This window comes from Rhinatrema bivittatum, chromosome 5 (genome assembly GCF_901001135.1).
Source record: "Rhinatrema bivittatum chromosome 5, aRhiBiv1.1, whole genome shotgun sequence".
Classification (NCBI taxonomy): Eukaryota; Metazoa; Chordata; class Amphibia; order Gymnophiona; family Rhinatrematidae; genus Rhinatrema; species Rhinatrema bivittatum.
Genome location: NC_042619.1, coordinates 261,995,388 through 262,008,221, shown reverse-complemented (window position 1 = coordinate 262,008,221; position 12,834 = coordinate 261,995,388). Strand labels below are relative to the sequence as shown.

General features: G+C 45.4%; 1 protein-coding gene across 4 annotated transcripts in view; it reads left to right on the top strand.

The window, feature by feature from the left end:
* Nucleotides 1-12,834, top strand: part of NSD3 (nuclear receptor binding SET domain protein 3) — a 502,906-nt gene that overhangs the window by 470,684 nt on the left and 19,388 nt on the right. For all 4 annotated transcript variants that reach the window (XM_029603933.1, XM_029603930.1, XM_029603931.1 and 1 more), the window contains 2 exons: nt 5,041-5,147; nt 6,778-6,982. In XM_029603933.1, the coding sequence (XP_029459793.1) occupies nt 5,041-5,147; nt 6,778-6,982 (312 nt within the window). The remainder of the gene's footprint in view (nt 1-5,040; nt 5,148-6,777; nt 6,983-12,834) is intronic.

Genomic DNA, 12,834 nt, shown 5'->3' with positions numbered 1-12,834 from the left:
GACCTCTGCACTGGCATCGCAGAAACAGAATTCGGGCAGACAGCAGCCCTTTCGGAATCAGTGCAGTTCCCTAAGGGTCAGTGTGTCTCGAAGAGGGAGCAGAAGCAAAATTGGGCAGTGAAGATGTGTTGATCCGCTCCTCCCTGGAAGCTATTGGAGGGAGGCTCTCTCTGTTTTACGAGGAGTGGACCAGGATAACGTTGGACCGGTGGGTCCTGGAGGTGATAAGAGAGAGTTATACCTTAGAATTTTCTCGGCTGCTCACAGATGCCTTTGTAGTCTCTTGCTGCGTCTCCCGGTGCAAGGAAGAGGACATGCTACAGCGGTTATAACTTCTGCGCATCATTGTTCTGGTGCTACCCTCAGGAGAGGGGGCAGGTATTTTATGTACTTTGTGGTGCCAAAGAAAGAGGGGACCTTTCAGTCCATTCTCGATCTGCAGAAGATCATGGCTGCCCTCCAGGTGCCTTGTTTTCGAATGGAGACACTGTGCATAGTGATAGCAGCGGTGCACAAAGGAGAGTTTCTAGCGTCATTGGACTTGTCAGAAACCTATCTTCATATCCCCATTCGATTGGAACACCAGATGTTTCTGAGGTTCATGGTTCTGGGAGAACATTTTCAATTTCAGGCTTTTCCCTTTGGGTTGGCAATGGCGCACGCACATTCACAAGGGTGATGGTGGTAGTAATGGCAGCACTCAGGAAGGAAGGTATCCTGGTGCACCCGTACCTGGATGATTGGCTGATACGGGCGAAATCGGAAGTGGAGTGTGGTCGCTCAGTCCAGCGGGTACTTCAGTTTCTAGAGGCATTAGGCTAGGTGACCAACCTCGCAAAGAGTCATCTGAGACTGACCCAATCTTTGGAGTATCTGGGGGCACACTTCGATACCCGGTTGGATTAGGTGTTTCTGACTTCGGAGAGAGTCCTCAAGCTGCAGACTCAGGTTCTTCAGTTACTGAGCCTGTCAGAGCCCAAGGTCTGGGAATACCTGCAGGTACTGGGTTCCAAGGCTTCTAAGCTGGAATTGGTGCCGTGGGCCTTTGCTCACATGCATCCTCTGCAGGAGTCTCTGTTATCCTATTGGAATTTCAGTTTCCTTTCCTTTGCTAGAGGATGCCAGTCCAGTCTTTCATGGTGGCTGTCACGGCGCAATCTTTAGAAGGGAATGGATGTGGAAATACCCAACTGGGTACTGGTGACCATGGATGCCAGCCTCTCTGGATGGGGGGAGCAATTTGTCAAGGAAAATCAGCCCAGGGCCAGTGGTCGCTGGAGAAAGGCGACTTGGTCTATCAATTGGTTGGAAACTAGAGCAGTGCACAAGGCCTTGGTAGCGTTTCTTCCGCTCGTTCAGGACAAGTCTATGCGAGTTTTCTCGGACAATGCAACGACAGTAGCATATATCAATCGTCAAGGCAGTACAAAGAGTTATCTAGTGCAGTGGTTCTCAACAGGTGTGTCGGGACACACTGATGTGTCGCGAGGTCCTGGAGGTGTGTCGCAGGGCCAGCAGATGGCTGCCTCCTTATCAGCCCGGGTGGGAGTTGGTTGACTTCTTACATTGGGCCTGATGGGAGACTACTCTCACTTCCTTCTCTTCTTTCTGGCCCAATGAAAGACTGTTTCCTCCTTCACCCAGATCAGAGCGAGACATTGCCAGTTCCTGCTGTTCTAGGCCTGATGGGACAGAGTCCCATCAGGCCCTTGCAGAGTCTGGGAGTGATGCTGAGGATCAGCTACCTGGATCCCTTGTTTCTGACCACTTCCTGCTCAGCACCCCCCACACTTCCTCTCCGTTCCACTTTCATCTTCCCAGCATTCCCAACCTCTTTTCCCCCACCCTCTACCCATGCATGGAGGGTGAGTGTGGGTGCTGCTGAGCAGGAAGCGGTGAGAAACAGGGGGTCGGGGTAGCTGGGCAGGTAGGGAGAGTCAAGCAGTAGGGAGAAGCAGCACAGGGAAGAGGATATGGGGGGAATCAGGAATGCTAGGTAGGGATATGAGTGTAAGCAGATGATTGAAAGAGAATAATTGGAAAAGTGAAGGATGAAGCAGGCATGGAAGGGGAGTGTCGGGGTGCAAGAGCCGTAATATTCAGTTTTGGGAATGTGCATTTCTTCTATCTTTACTTTGCTTAGTGTAGGAGGTTATGAATTTCTGTTTCTAGCTTTCCAGTTTGGACTTCATGCAGAGTGGCTTTTTGAGGTTTCCATTCCAGTTTTTGTCTCCACATTTGTAATTTATGGTCTTTTATTCTGTATTTGGTGAAGGTCAGATCTGCATGTGTGACTGAGGTGAGGTATTTTACTAGTAGGTAGGGATTTGTATCGGTCTTCTTTGTTGCGTTTTCTCATTCTCAATAGGCCATGCATTGGTGCTGCACCGCTGCCTTTTCATAGGAAGGGCTATTGCTATTGAGTTCTTGGAATTAGTGTTGCAGTGGTATGAAAGGTTTGCTATACATGTGCTGAGTGCTTTTTTTTTCAGGTTTTCTATTTTACAATGTGCCTGGTAGTAAGGGAGCTTGTCGTTCTGTTACTGAGATAGCACTAGAATCAGAATATCTTTTTTATATTGCAAGTTGTATTTGAAATATCCTAGTTCTGCTCTGCATCCACTGTTTGGGGATGGGGGTGGGGGCCGGTGTGGGTTCCTGTAGATGTAGAGTATACGTTTACATTTAGCCCCAAAGTGGTCACGTGTTCAGTGTGTCATGCCTGTAAGCATTATCTGCCAAGTGTGTCCCAATAGAAAAAAGGTTGAGAACCACTGATCTAGTGACACTGGAGGTGAAGAGCTGTTTGTGTGGGCGGAGAAACATTTGGTGAGACTAGCTGCTTCTCATGTGGCCGGAGTGGACAATGTGCAGGCAGACTTCCTCAGCAGACAGCGCCTGGAGCCAGGGGAGAGGGAGTTGTCAGTGGAAGCCTTTGCCTTGCTACAGACAAGGTGGGGCAGACTAGTGATATACCTCATGGCGACTCCAGCAAAAGCAAAAATGGAACGGTTTTTCAGTCACAGATGGGAGGTCGGATCAGAGGGCATCAACACTCTCGTTCAATAGTGGCCAACACATCTGTTGCTGTACGTGTTTCCTCCATGGCCACTCGTAGTTCGAGTGCTGTGGTGCATCGAGCTTCATCCGGGCAGAGTGATTCTAGTGGCATCTGAGTGGCCACCGTGGTTTGTGGACCTTCTGCATCTGGCAGTGGATGGCCTTATTTGCTTGGCTCATCTCTCAGGGTTGCTGCAGCAGAGGCCTGTATTTTCAGACCGGAAGGATCACTTCCATCTAGCAGCTTGGTTTTTTGAGAGGGCAACGACTCCATTTGAAGAGATATTCGGAGCCTGCGATCGCGACTTTGCTTCAGGCGAGGAGACCTTTCACTTCAATGGCTTATATCCAGGTGTGGAGAGTTTTTGAATCTTGGTGTTTGCAGAACAGGGTACAGACTTTAAAGGTGGACATTCTGCAGATTTTAGCCTTCTTGTAGAATGGTTTGGCTAAGGGGTTGGCCTATAAATCCCTTCGGTCCAAGTAGCAGCTTTGGATTCAGGGAAGACTGCTAGTATCTCGTCCGGAAGTGGCTAGTTTCGTAAAAGGGACAAAGCATCTGCATCCTCCCCTGCGGAAGATCTTTCCTCCTTGGAATCTGAATTTGGTTCTTCGGGTACTGTGTGGCCCTCCATTTGAGCCAATGTGGAGGGCCATCGTTGAAGGATTTAACCCTGAAGACTGTTTTCCTGGTGGCTATCTGCTCGGCGTATATCTGAGCTGCAAGCGTCGTGTAGGGACCCTTTCCTGCGCTTTTTGGGAGGATGGGACTCTTTACGCACGGTTCCTTCCTTTTTGCCGAAGGTAGTGTCCTCTTTTCACCTTAATCAGGTGGTCGAGCTTCCGGCTTTTCCAAATTTGACAGCCGATACTCCGATGGCTAGGGATCTTCACTTATTGGATGTGAGTCTTATTCTTTTGCGATATCTCAAGGTGACATATGCCTTTCGGAGATCTGATCATCTGTTTGTCCTTTTCAGTGGAGCAAAGAAGGGAATAAGGCTTCCAAGGGCACTATAGCTCGATGGTTAAAAGAGACGATAGCTTCAGCTTACATCTGTAAGGGCCAGTCGTGCCAAAGGGGTTGAGAGCACATTCCAGTGTCAACTGCTTTCTCCACACATTTGTCGTGCGGTGACGTGGTCTTCTCTTCACACTTTTACTAAACTACCGCTTAGATGTGCAGGCCCCAGAGGAGGCAACGCTTGGGGAGAGTGTTTTGCGTGTGGGTCTTTTGGGTTCCCACCCAGAATAGAGGGGTCTGGGTACATCCCGCTTATCTGGACTGATCTGGGTTACAAACAGGAAAGGAAAATTGGTTCTTACCTAATAATTTTTGTCCCCATCTGTCGAAAGACTTCCTCACTTCTGGATATGGTGGAGCTGGCATTTAAAATACTCAGATTGTTAAGTAGTGTACATAGTTTGGTACATGTTTTATGTGTTAATTGGGGTTTGTCTTGGCTTGGGTTCAGGACAATACTGAGGGACTGCAGGTGGCAATCTCGTTTAAATAGCAGTGCCTCAGAGTTTTGTTCTCTGCCTCCATCTGCTGATAGGGATGCATAAACCCCACTTGTCTGGACTGATCCGTGGTATTTCAGGAACAAAAATTAGCAGGTAAGAACCAATTTTCCTTTTTCTGCCATCAGGTTTCTATATGTTCTATATATTACAGTGTGCGTCAGTGGCAGTGAAGTGATTCAGACTATTCGATGCTACACACAAACCAAATTTTAATGACTTGCGTTAAACATTTTCAATGTTAAAAAAGGTTATTTGTGAAAATAGTAAATTACGTTTTTTTTAAAACAGAAATTAGCTATTTTACTTTATCTTAGCAAGCGATTAATAAAGTGTCATATCCTGTGTTTGTCATTATAATGATGTGCCCTGGGCAGGTTAGACTGTATTCTGTTACCTGAGTAAGCTGCAGCTGTGTACTACGTATCTCTAGTGAAAAATGCTTTCTTTTTAAAGGGACTGAATTAACGTTTAATTACAATCTGGATTGCTTGGGGAATGGGAGGACTGAATGCCACTGTGGAGCTGAAAACTGCAGTGGGTTTCTGGGAGTCCGGCCCAAGGTCAGTGGCAAGTACCTTCATAATGAGAGACCAAGAATAAGATTTTAAAAAAAAGGATTAAAGTCTAGAAACTAATATCTTAATATTATAAGAAAATGTATATGCAAATTTTAGTGCTCAGTGCCCATGAGTATGGTCCTCTGGTCTATAAGGTATGACTTGATACTCTGTCTCCATCCCTTCCATATCAAAACTGTCCATATTTCTCTTAGATTTGTGCCCTCTTAATCAGAATAGCAGGGGCTGGGACTGTTACAGAGCTCTGATCACATCCTCAGGGAGCAAGGATTCCCAGCCATTGAATGACAGCACCATATAAATGGCCAGGCTTGGGACTGTATGTTCACCGGCTTTCAAAGCGAGCTGTAGTCGTGCCCCTGACCAAAGGAAGGTTGCTGTAATGACTGAACTGTAGTAGAATGGGGTGTAAAATGGAGGGGAACCCCCTTTTAAAAAGAATAGTTATAAACTCCCTTTCCCCCAAAACCTAATCAACTTTCTGGCTGTCTCAGGGTCACTGCCCTGTACTAGAAGGAACCTACCAATGGATTTAGATTTTAGTTTTAATTAGAAATTCAGGTACAGTTGGTAGATCCCTGCCCTAGGAGGCTTACAATATAAGATTGGCAAATCACTTCATCCCTTTATTGTCTCAGGTACAAAGGTCATAGGGGAGTGTCTGTGGGAGAAGCACGATTTGAACCCTGGCTTTCCTGCTCTCAGCCCCATTGCTCTATCCACTAGGTCACTCCTCCATTTTATAATAAAGGGGACATTGATTCAGAACTCAGAGGTCCTTTTTGACCCATACTTGACCTTCTTACCTCACCTGCGAGCAACTCTCAAGTCAGACTTTTTTTTTAATTACGGATGTTGCGCCATGTAAGATACATTTTGGATAAAAATGACATCCTCATTCTAGTACAGTCATTTGTACTTTCGACAGTTGGTTATTGCAAAGCAATATTCATTGGCCTTCCAACCTCTCAAGCTTTGCATGTGTTGCAGAATGTAGCAGCTTGCTTAATTATGCACACCCGACCGTGGAATCACATCAGCCCAATTTTGCGGAAATTGATTTGGCTCCCTCCTTATCAACGTATCCAATTTAAACTACTATTAGTGGCCTTTAAGGCAATAAAATGGATGGTCCCCTTTATTTGAGGCAATTATTGAGGCATTATATTCCTTTTAGGACTTTACGTTCCCAAGAAAAAGGACTCATAGAAATCCCTTCTGTTAGAGTATTACGTTTCAAAGACTCTAGAAGTCGGGCTTTTTCTGTCATAGGCCCTGTGATGTGGAATGCATTACCTGCTTCAATTCAAGCTATTAACAAAATAAAGATTTTTAGAAATCAGGAGAAGGCCTTGTTTTTAAAGAAGCTATGGAGGTGTTGATAACAAAATTAGGTAAGATGCTGGCAGTTTGTTTAGCCTCTAGGCAGAGTTTTTATTTAACAGGCAATAATGGGAAATGTTTAATGTTTAATGCTGTTTTATATGACGTTTATGAATTTGTATATGTTGTAACCCACTTAGCTCGGAAGGTTCATTATAGGCGGGCTATAAAACATTTGAAATAGATTATATATTTTTAACGAGGCTTTCTGCTACCCTTGAACTGACAGACGGCATGTGCTACAGCCACTGAAGAGAAGGCAAAGAATGCACGGCTGCGGCAGAAGAAGCGAAAAGTAAAGACAGAGCAGAAACAGGTGCACGAGGACTTCTGCTTCCGATGTGGGGACGGAGGAGAGCTGGTCATGTGTGACAAAAAGGATTGTCCGAAAGCATACCACTTGCTATGCCTTAACCTGACCCAACCACCCTATGGTAAGACCAGCTGCTGAAACTCTCCCATAAAATAGCACCTTTTCTCAGGTATCTCTTACTTTTCTTTCAGTGTAATGTAGTAAAACTCTTTGACGAAAGTGAAAAGGCCTGTATAGTATAATGCAGTATTTCCCTCTCCTGGAGGCACACCTAACCAGCATAGTTTTCAGGATAACCTTAGTAAATATGCATGAGATAGATTTGCATACATTGGTGACACAGAGTATGCAAATCTTTTACATGCATATTCATTATGGCACTCATGAAAACCTGACTGGCTGGGTGTGCCTCCAGGAGAGAATTGTGAAAAACTAGTGTAATGAACAGCACTGACACTTTTCATTCAAACCTGGCTTTTGACAAATTTTTTCTGTTTGTGTCTTAAGTTAAGGAATGGTTATTTACCCATTCAAATAGTACTAGGACTTAAGGGGTCGACAGATTTTATTTATTTATTTAAAGTTTTTTTATGCCGGTATTCATGGGTACATCATATCGATTCACAAGGAACTTGAAACATTGTACAAAGAACAGGGGGCAGAAACTTGGAGGGGGTAATATAACAGTGTACAGAGAACTTGATTTAGGCAAAGTGCTGTAGATTATATAAGACTATACAAAGCAATGGGAGGGGGGGAAAGGGGGCATATACAATGATTGAAAGGAGGAGATGAAGGTAATAGCGCGTTTAAAACAAATCAGAGAAAGTATTTTTTCATTTTGCACATAATTGAACTGTGGAATTTGTCAGGCAATATGGTGACAACAGTATAGCTGAGTTTAATGATAGTTTAGATGAGTTCCTGGAGCAAAAGTCCATTATCTTGCTATTCCAGTCCAGACACACAGGTTATCACTCCTTACTAATAAATGAAGACAGAAGGATACACCTTATCCTGTGATGGCATCACCAGTATGTAGGATGGTACAGTGCCTTCAAAGGCCAGTATTCTCTGCCTCCAGCAGATGGTGGAATGTACTAGAAAGGTACAGCAGGATTCCAGCTCCCAGGTTACAGTCTTTGGTCCTATCTGCTGGAGTGTCTTTGGCAGTTCTGTGCTTAGGCCCCTTTGCACTGTCTTCTGGATTTCTAAGACAATTATTAGAAACTCTCTGAAGTCAAGCAAACTGTAGGCCAGGCTTCTGGGTAGTCTGCTCCCAGGTCCCTGTGGGGGCTTGGTGAATCCTGTGGGTGGGGGCAGAGATAGAAGGCTAGCTCTAGAAGATCCTCTGAGCCAGGGCTTTTCTCTGCAGCTCCCACCCCTTTCCACCTTTTTCCTCCATTCGGTTGCTCTATCTTTATTTTCTGCCTGTTAAAGTTAAACAAGGAGCCAGGCAGAGGCACTTACTTTCAGCCAGAGGCAGCTGAGATAGCTCAGCATAGGAGATATGGGCATTTTGCAGGGAAAGGAGGAGTTTGGCCATCTCATGAGTGGGGGCTGCCAGCATGTAACGTTCTGTGTCCTTCGCAGGCAGGGGCTACCTGAGGCAAGGGATACAATGGCACCCCCTCCCCCCCAGGTGTGGCACAGTTGAAATCACCAATAACAATAGTGAAATGGAATCATATTTCTTAGCACAAGCAGAAGTTTGGCTGCAGTATTTTGAAATAGTTGCAGTCACTCAATAGTCTAATCTAGTGAGAATTATAGAAGGAACTAATGTTTCTAAATACTTCCTATTGAAGAAGCATGGTATCTGGCACAACAAACGCAAGTAGTAGAAACATCTTTTCACTACAGCAAAAATGTGGTCATTCATTTGCTAATTTAAGACCAATCTCCCAATGCTGTAACCACATTTTTAGGGTAGTTATTAGTGCTCATTAGTTTCAGAAAAGTACTCTGAGAACAATTTGCTAATCCAGAAGGATTTAATTTAAATTTATGTTCCTTTAGCCAGGATACAGTTGTGGTCAGACAAGAATTTAATACAGATCAATCATAAGTTTCTTGTGATTCTGTAAAGGCCACAAGCTGAATAACATCAGCATAAAAATTGCCACTAAAAAGTACTAAAATAGCCATTGAATTAAAGTTGCTATCAGAGCCAGATAAAGATTAAATTAAATTGGAGCTAAAACTGAGCTCTAGAGAGCCCCATATAATAACAAGTGAAAGGTAGAAAAATTGTGTTGCCAAGTAACTCTAAAAGTCTGGTTTATTAAATAAGAATAAAATCATTTTAAAACAAAACCATCCAGCCCCAACTCTTGAAGATGCTGCAGAAGTAATGTGGTTTATTGAATCAAAAGCGGTACTCCTATCAAATAGGATCTGAAGAGAATCTTTCCCTGAGTCTGCTTTAACCCTAATTTTGTTTAATGCCATCAAAACCATGTTGGTACTAAAACCTGGCTTAAACCCTGATTCCCTTAGGTGAAGGGCATTAACCTTATTCAAAAACTTAAAGAACCGATTATAATTTTTACAAAATTTAGGAAAGTAAAGGTAAATTAGAAATTGTAATTTGTGGGCTGGTTTGGTCAAGATTAGTGCGCTTTATTATAGACCAAATTAGTGCCTGTTTCAGTATAGAGGGCACTATGCCTTGGACACGACTGGAATTCCCATTCACAATAAAATATTGAATCAGACCCAATTCTATTTTCTTAACAAGCTTTGTTGAGATAAGATCAAGAGCCAATTAGTTGCTCTCGTTGATTCCAGAATCTTTTCTATTTGTACCTGAGAAATTTTGTTTGAGAAATTTACTATTTCCTAGCGTGTAGAAAGATGGACTCGGGACCAGTGGGTTATGCTCCCTTGCTAGCAGATGGAGACAGAGCAAGCTGACGTCACAGTATATATACTCCTGCAGTAACATCAGCCTGCCAGTATTTTCCATCTCCAGCAGATGATGGACATGCATCTCCCTATAGGGATTGCTTCAGATTTTGGAAGGAGAATTTAAAGATAATAATAAAAGCCCCACTCTCCTGTGGTGATACCAGATGGTCCGTCCCCCAGTTGAGAATTCCTGAGGTGATTGCTGTGGTCCCTCAGATGTGTGCCTTGGTCCAGTAACTGATTTTCTCAGCGGGGTCTTAGCTGATTGTACAGCTTAAAGACAGCAGATACAGGAGGCCAAGCTCAGCGGTAATGGCACATGCCCCCTTCCCCGTCAGCCAGAGACTGTCTCTGTACTCAGCCAGTAAGCTGAGCTCAAGTAAGTTTTAAAAAATAAAAAAAAGGAAAAAGGCAGAGACAGTGTAGGTTTTGCAGGACTTCCTCCAGTCTCCGTGCTCGGTGCGTCATTCCGATGTTTGTTCCTGCTTCCGCTGGGGTTTGGGGAACCTGGTGGGCTGGGTGGGCTAGGCCCCACAGTTAGGCTTTTTCCCTGCGCGCCACGTGGTAGGCCGCCGCAGCATTTTTGCGTGCTTTTGTGCATGTGCGACTGCCCTCTACAGTAAAGTCTGTGTGCACAGTACATCTGGCTCTGAGCACAGGTTGTGCGCTCAGATTTGGGTGCACAAATTTTTAAGTATTGGTGGTGCACCCAAGTTTTGGCACACAGTTTTTGTGTGTGGTTTTGTGGAGCTTACTCTTGGGGTGCCTAATTTTTCTGTGCATAAATTTTTCAGCACAAGCCAGCTAGACGCACATTATCCATCGGTTGTGCACTGATGGTGCTGGTGAGCAAGAAACCTAAATGCCTTCTCTCTGTGTTCCCTGTCATGTTCGGGCATCTCAACCTGACATGTCCTCTATCATGTATCAGCACTGTTCAGAGGCTCAGGATGAATTATCTTCCTCTGATTTCGCTAAGCCTGGGTTCTCCCAGCCTAATGATGGTCTGGTTAAGGATTTGTTTGGAGGTTCGCCGGATCTTGGAATTTCCTTGACTGGCTCCTCCGCAGGAATTGGCAGCTCAGTAGGCCCTGCTCCAGTTCCTTCTGGGTTTGGCCTAGATCCTGCTGCCTTTTCTTGGATAGAGATTTTTCAAGGCTTGCAATCCTTTCTTCAGGCACAGACCTCAGCTTCAACCAATCCTGTCGGGTTGGATCCTCAGCCGGTGGCCCCTCCCTTTTCCAGTCCTTTGTTTATGTGCCGAAGCACGCCTCTGTTCTCTGCGGGTATTCCTGACTGGAACCCAGATGGCACTGATGATGAGGCTGATCCCGACTCCCTAGAAGATGGGGAAATTCCTCCGGGACAGGAATTGTAGCAGACCATGTTGCAGTTCTTTCATAGAGATGAACTGCCAGCCCTGATTTTTCAGACCTTGAAGATGCTGGGTATTCCTGGTGTAGTTTCCATGTCTGAGCCAAAGAAGAATCCCATTTTGGTTTCCTTGCGTAAAGCCTCTTGCTTTTTCCCTGTTATGGATGCCATTCAAGAATTGATTGATCTTGAATGGGGTGCTCCGGGGGCCAATTTCACAGGAAGTAGGACATTGGAAGGCCAGTTCCCCCTTGGATCCAGCAGTGAGGGAGCGTTTGCGTTTTCCGAAAGTGGATGCGCTGATCTGTGCCGTCTTTTAAGTGGACGATTATTCCCATGGAGGGAGGAGTGGCCTTGAAGGATGTGCATAACAGGAGGATTGAGGCCATCCTTAAGCAAGCCTTTGAAGCGATGGCAATGATTTTACAGATAGCTTCCTGTTGCGCCCTAGTGGCACATTCTTGTCTACTTCTCTCTCAGGAAGTTGATGATTCTGGAGTGAATTCCAGAGCAGTTATGGTACCCATTGCCACCTTTTTAGCAGATGCGGACTACAATTTAGTCCGTACCTCTGCTAGAGGAGTGGCTTTGGTGATACAGTCAGGCATCAACTATGGCTGCGAAATTGGTCAGCTGACGTGACCTCCAAAGCTAATCTTACAAAAATGCCTTTTTAAAGGCTTGCTCTTGTTTGGGAGTGAGTTGAAGAAATTGGGTAGTAAGTGGGATCTGGTCCCTCAGTTGCTGGAGGATAAGAAGCGGTTGCAGTGCCCCTCTGGTATGAGGGGTTGACTCTGGGATTCCGTGCATTTTCATCCCAACAGAGGGTCAACCTTTCAGAGGACTCAGTCTTTCGGAGGGTCTCAGTCCTTTCATCCCAGACAGCCTGAGAGAGGGGCAGGCTTGGATAGTAGGTCCTCCCAAGTTTCCCAATGAAGGTTTGCCGACCCACCTTTGGGAACGAGATAGGGGGACACTTCTCTCTCTTTTATCAGAAGTGGGTTGAGATCACATAGATCAGTAGGTCCTGGAGGTGATAGGAGAAGGATATGCGCTAGAATTTTGCAGTATTCCTCAGGACATGTTCATGGTGTCTCCTTGCCACTCCCCGCAGAAGAAGCAGACAGTGGAATCCACACTTCTAAGGCTCCTCCGGTTGTGGGCTATAGTTCCAGTGCCTACGTCTCAAGAAAGTATGGGGCAATATTACATTTATTTTGTTGTGCCCAAGAAGGAGGGATCCTTTCGTCCCATCCTGGATCTCAAGGGAGTCAACTGTCATTTGCGGGTGACTCATTTTCGCAAGGAAACCTTATGCTCAGTGATAATGGCCATGAAGTCTGGGGAATTTCTGACCTCCCTGGATCTGTCCAAGGCCTACCTTCATATTCCCATCCATTTGGAGCACCAACACATGCGTTTTGCGGTATTGGAGCGCCATTAGTTTTGGGCGCTGCCTTTTGGTCCAGCCACCGCTCCCAGAACATTTTGCAAGGTTATGGTGGTAGTAGCGATGGCATTGAGAAGAGATGGAATCCTGGTACACCTGTATTTGGACAACTGGCTGATTCGAGCCAAGTCTCTGGAAGAGAGCTGCCTGGTTGGGCAGGGTAGTGAACCTGGCCAAGAGCAGTCATTAGTCATCTCAGTCCTTGGAGTATCTGGGTGTTCGGTTTGACACGAGGCAGG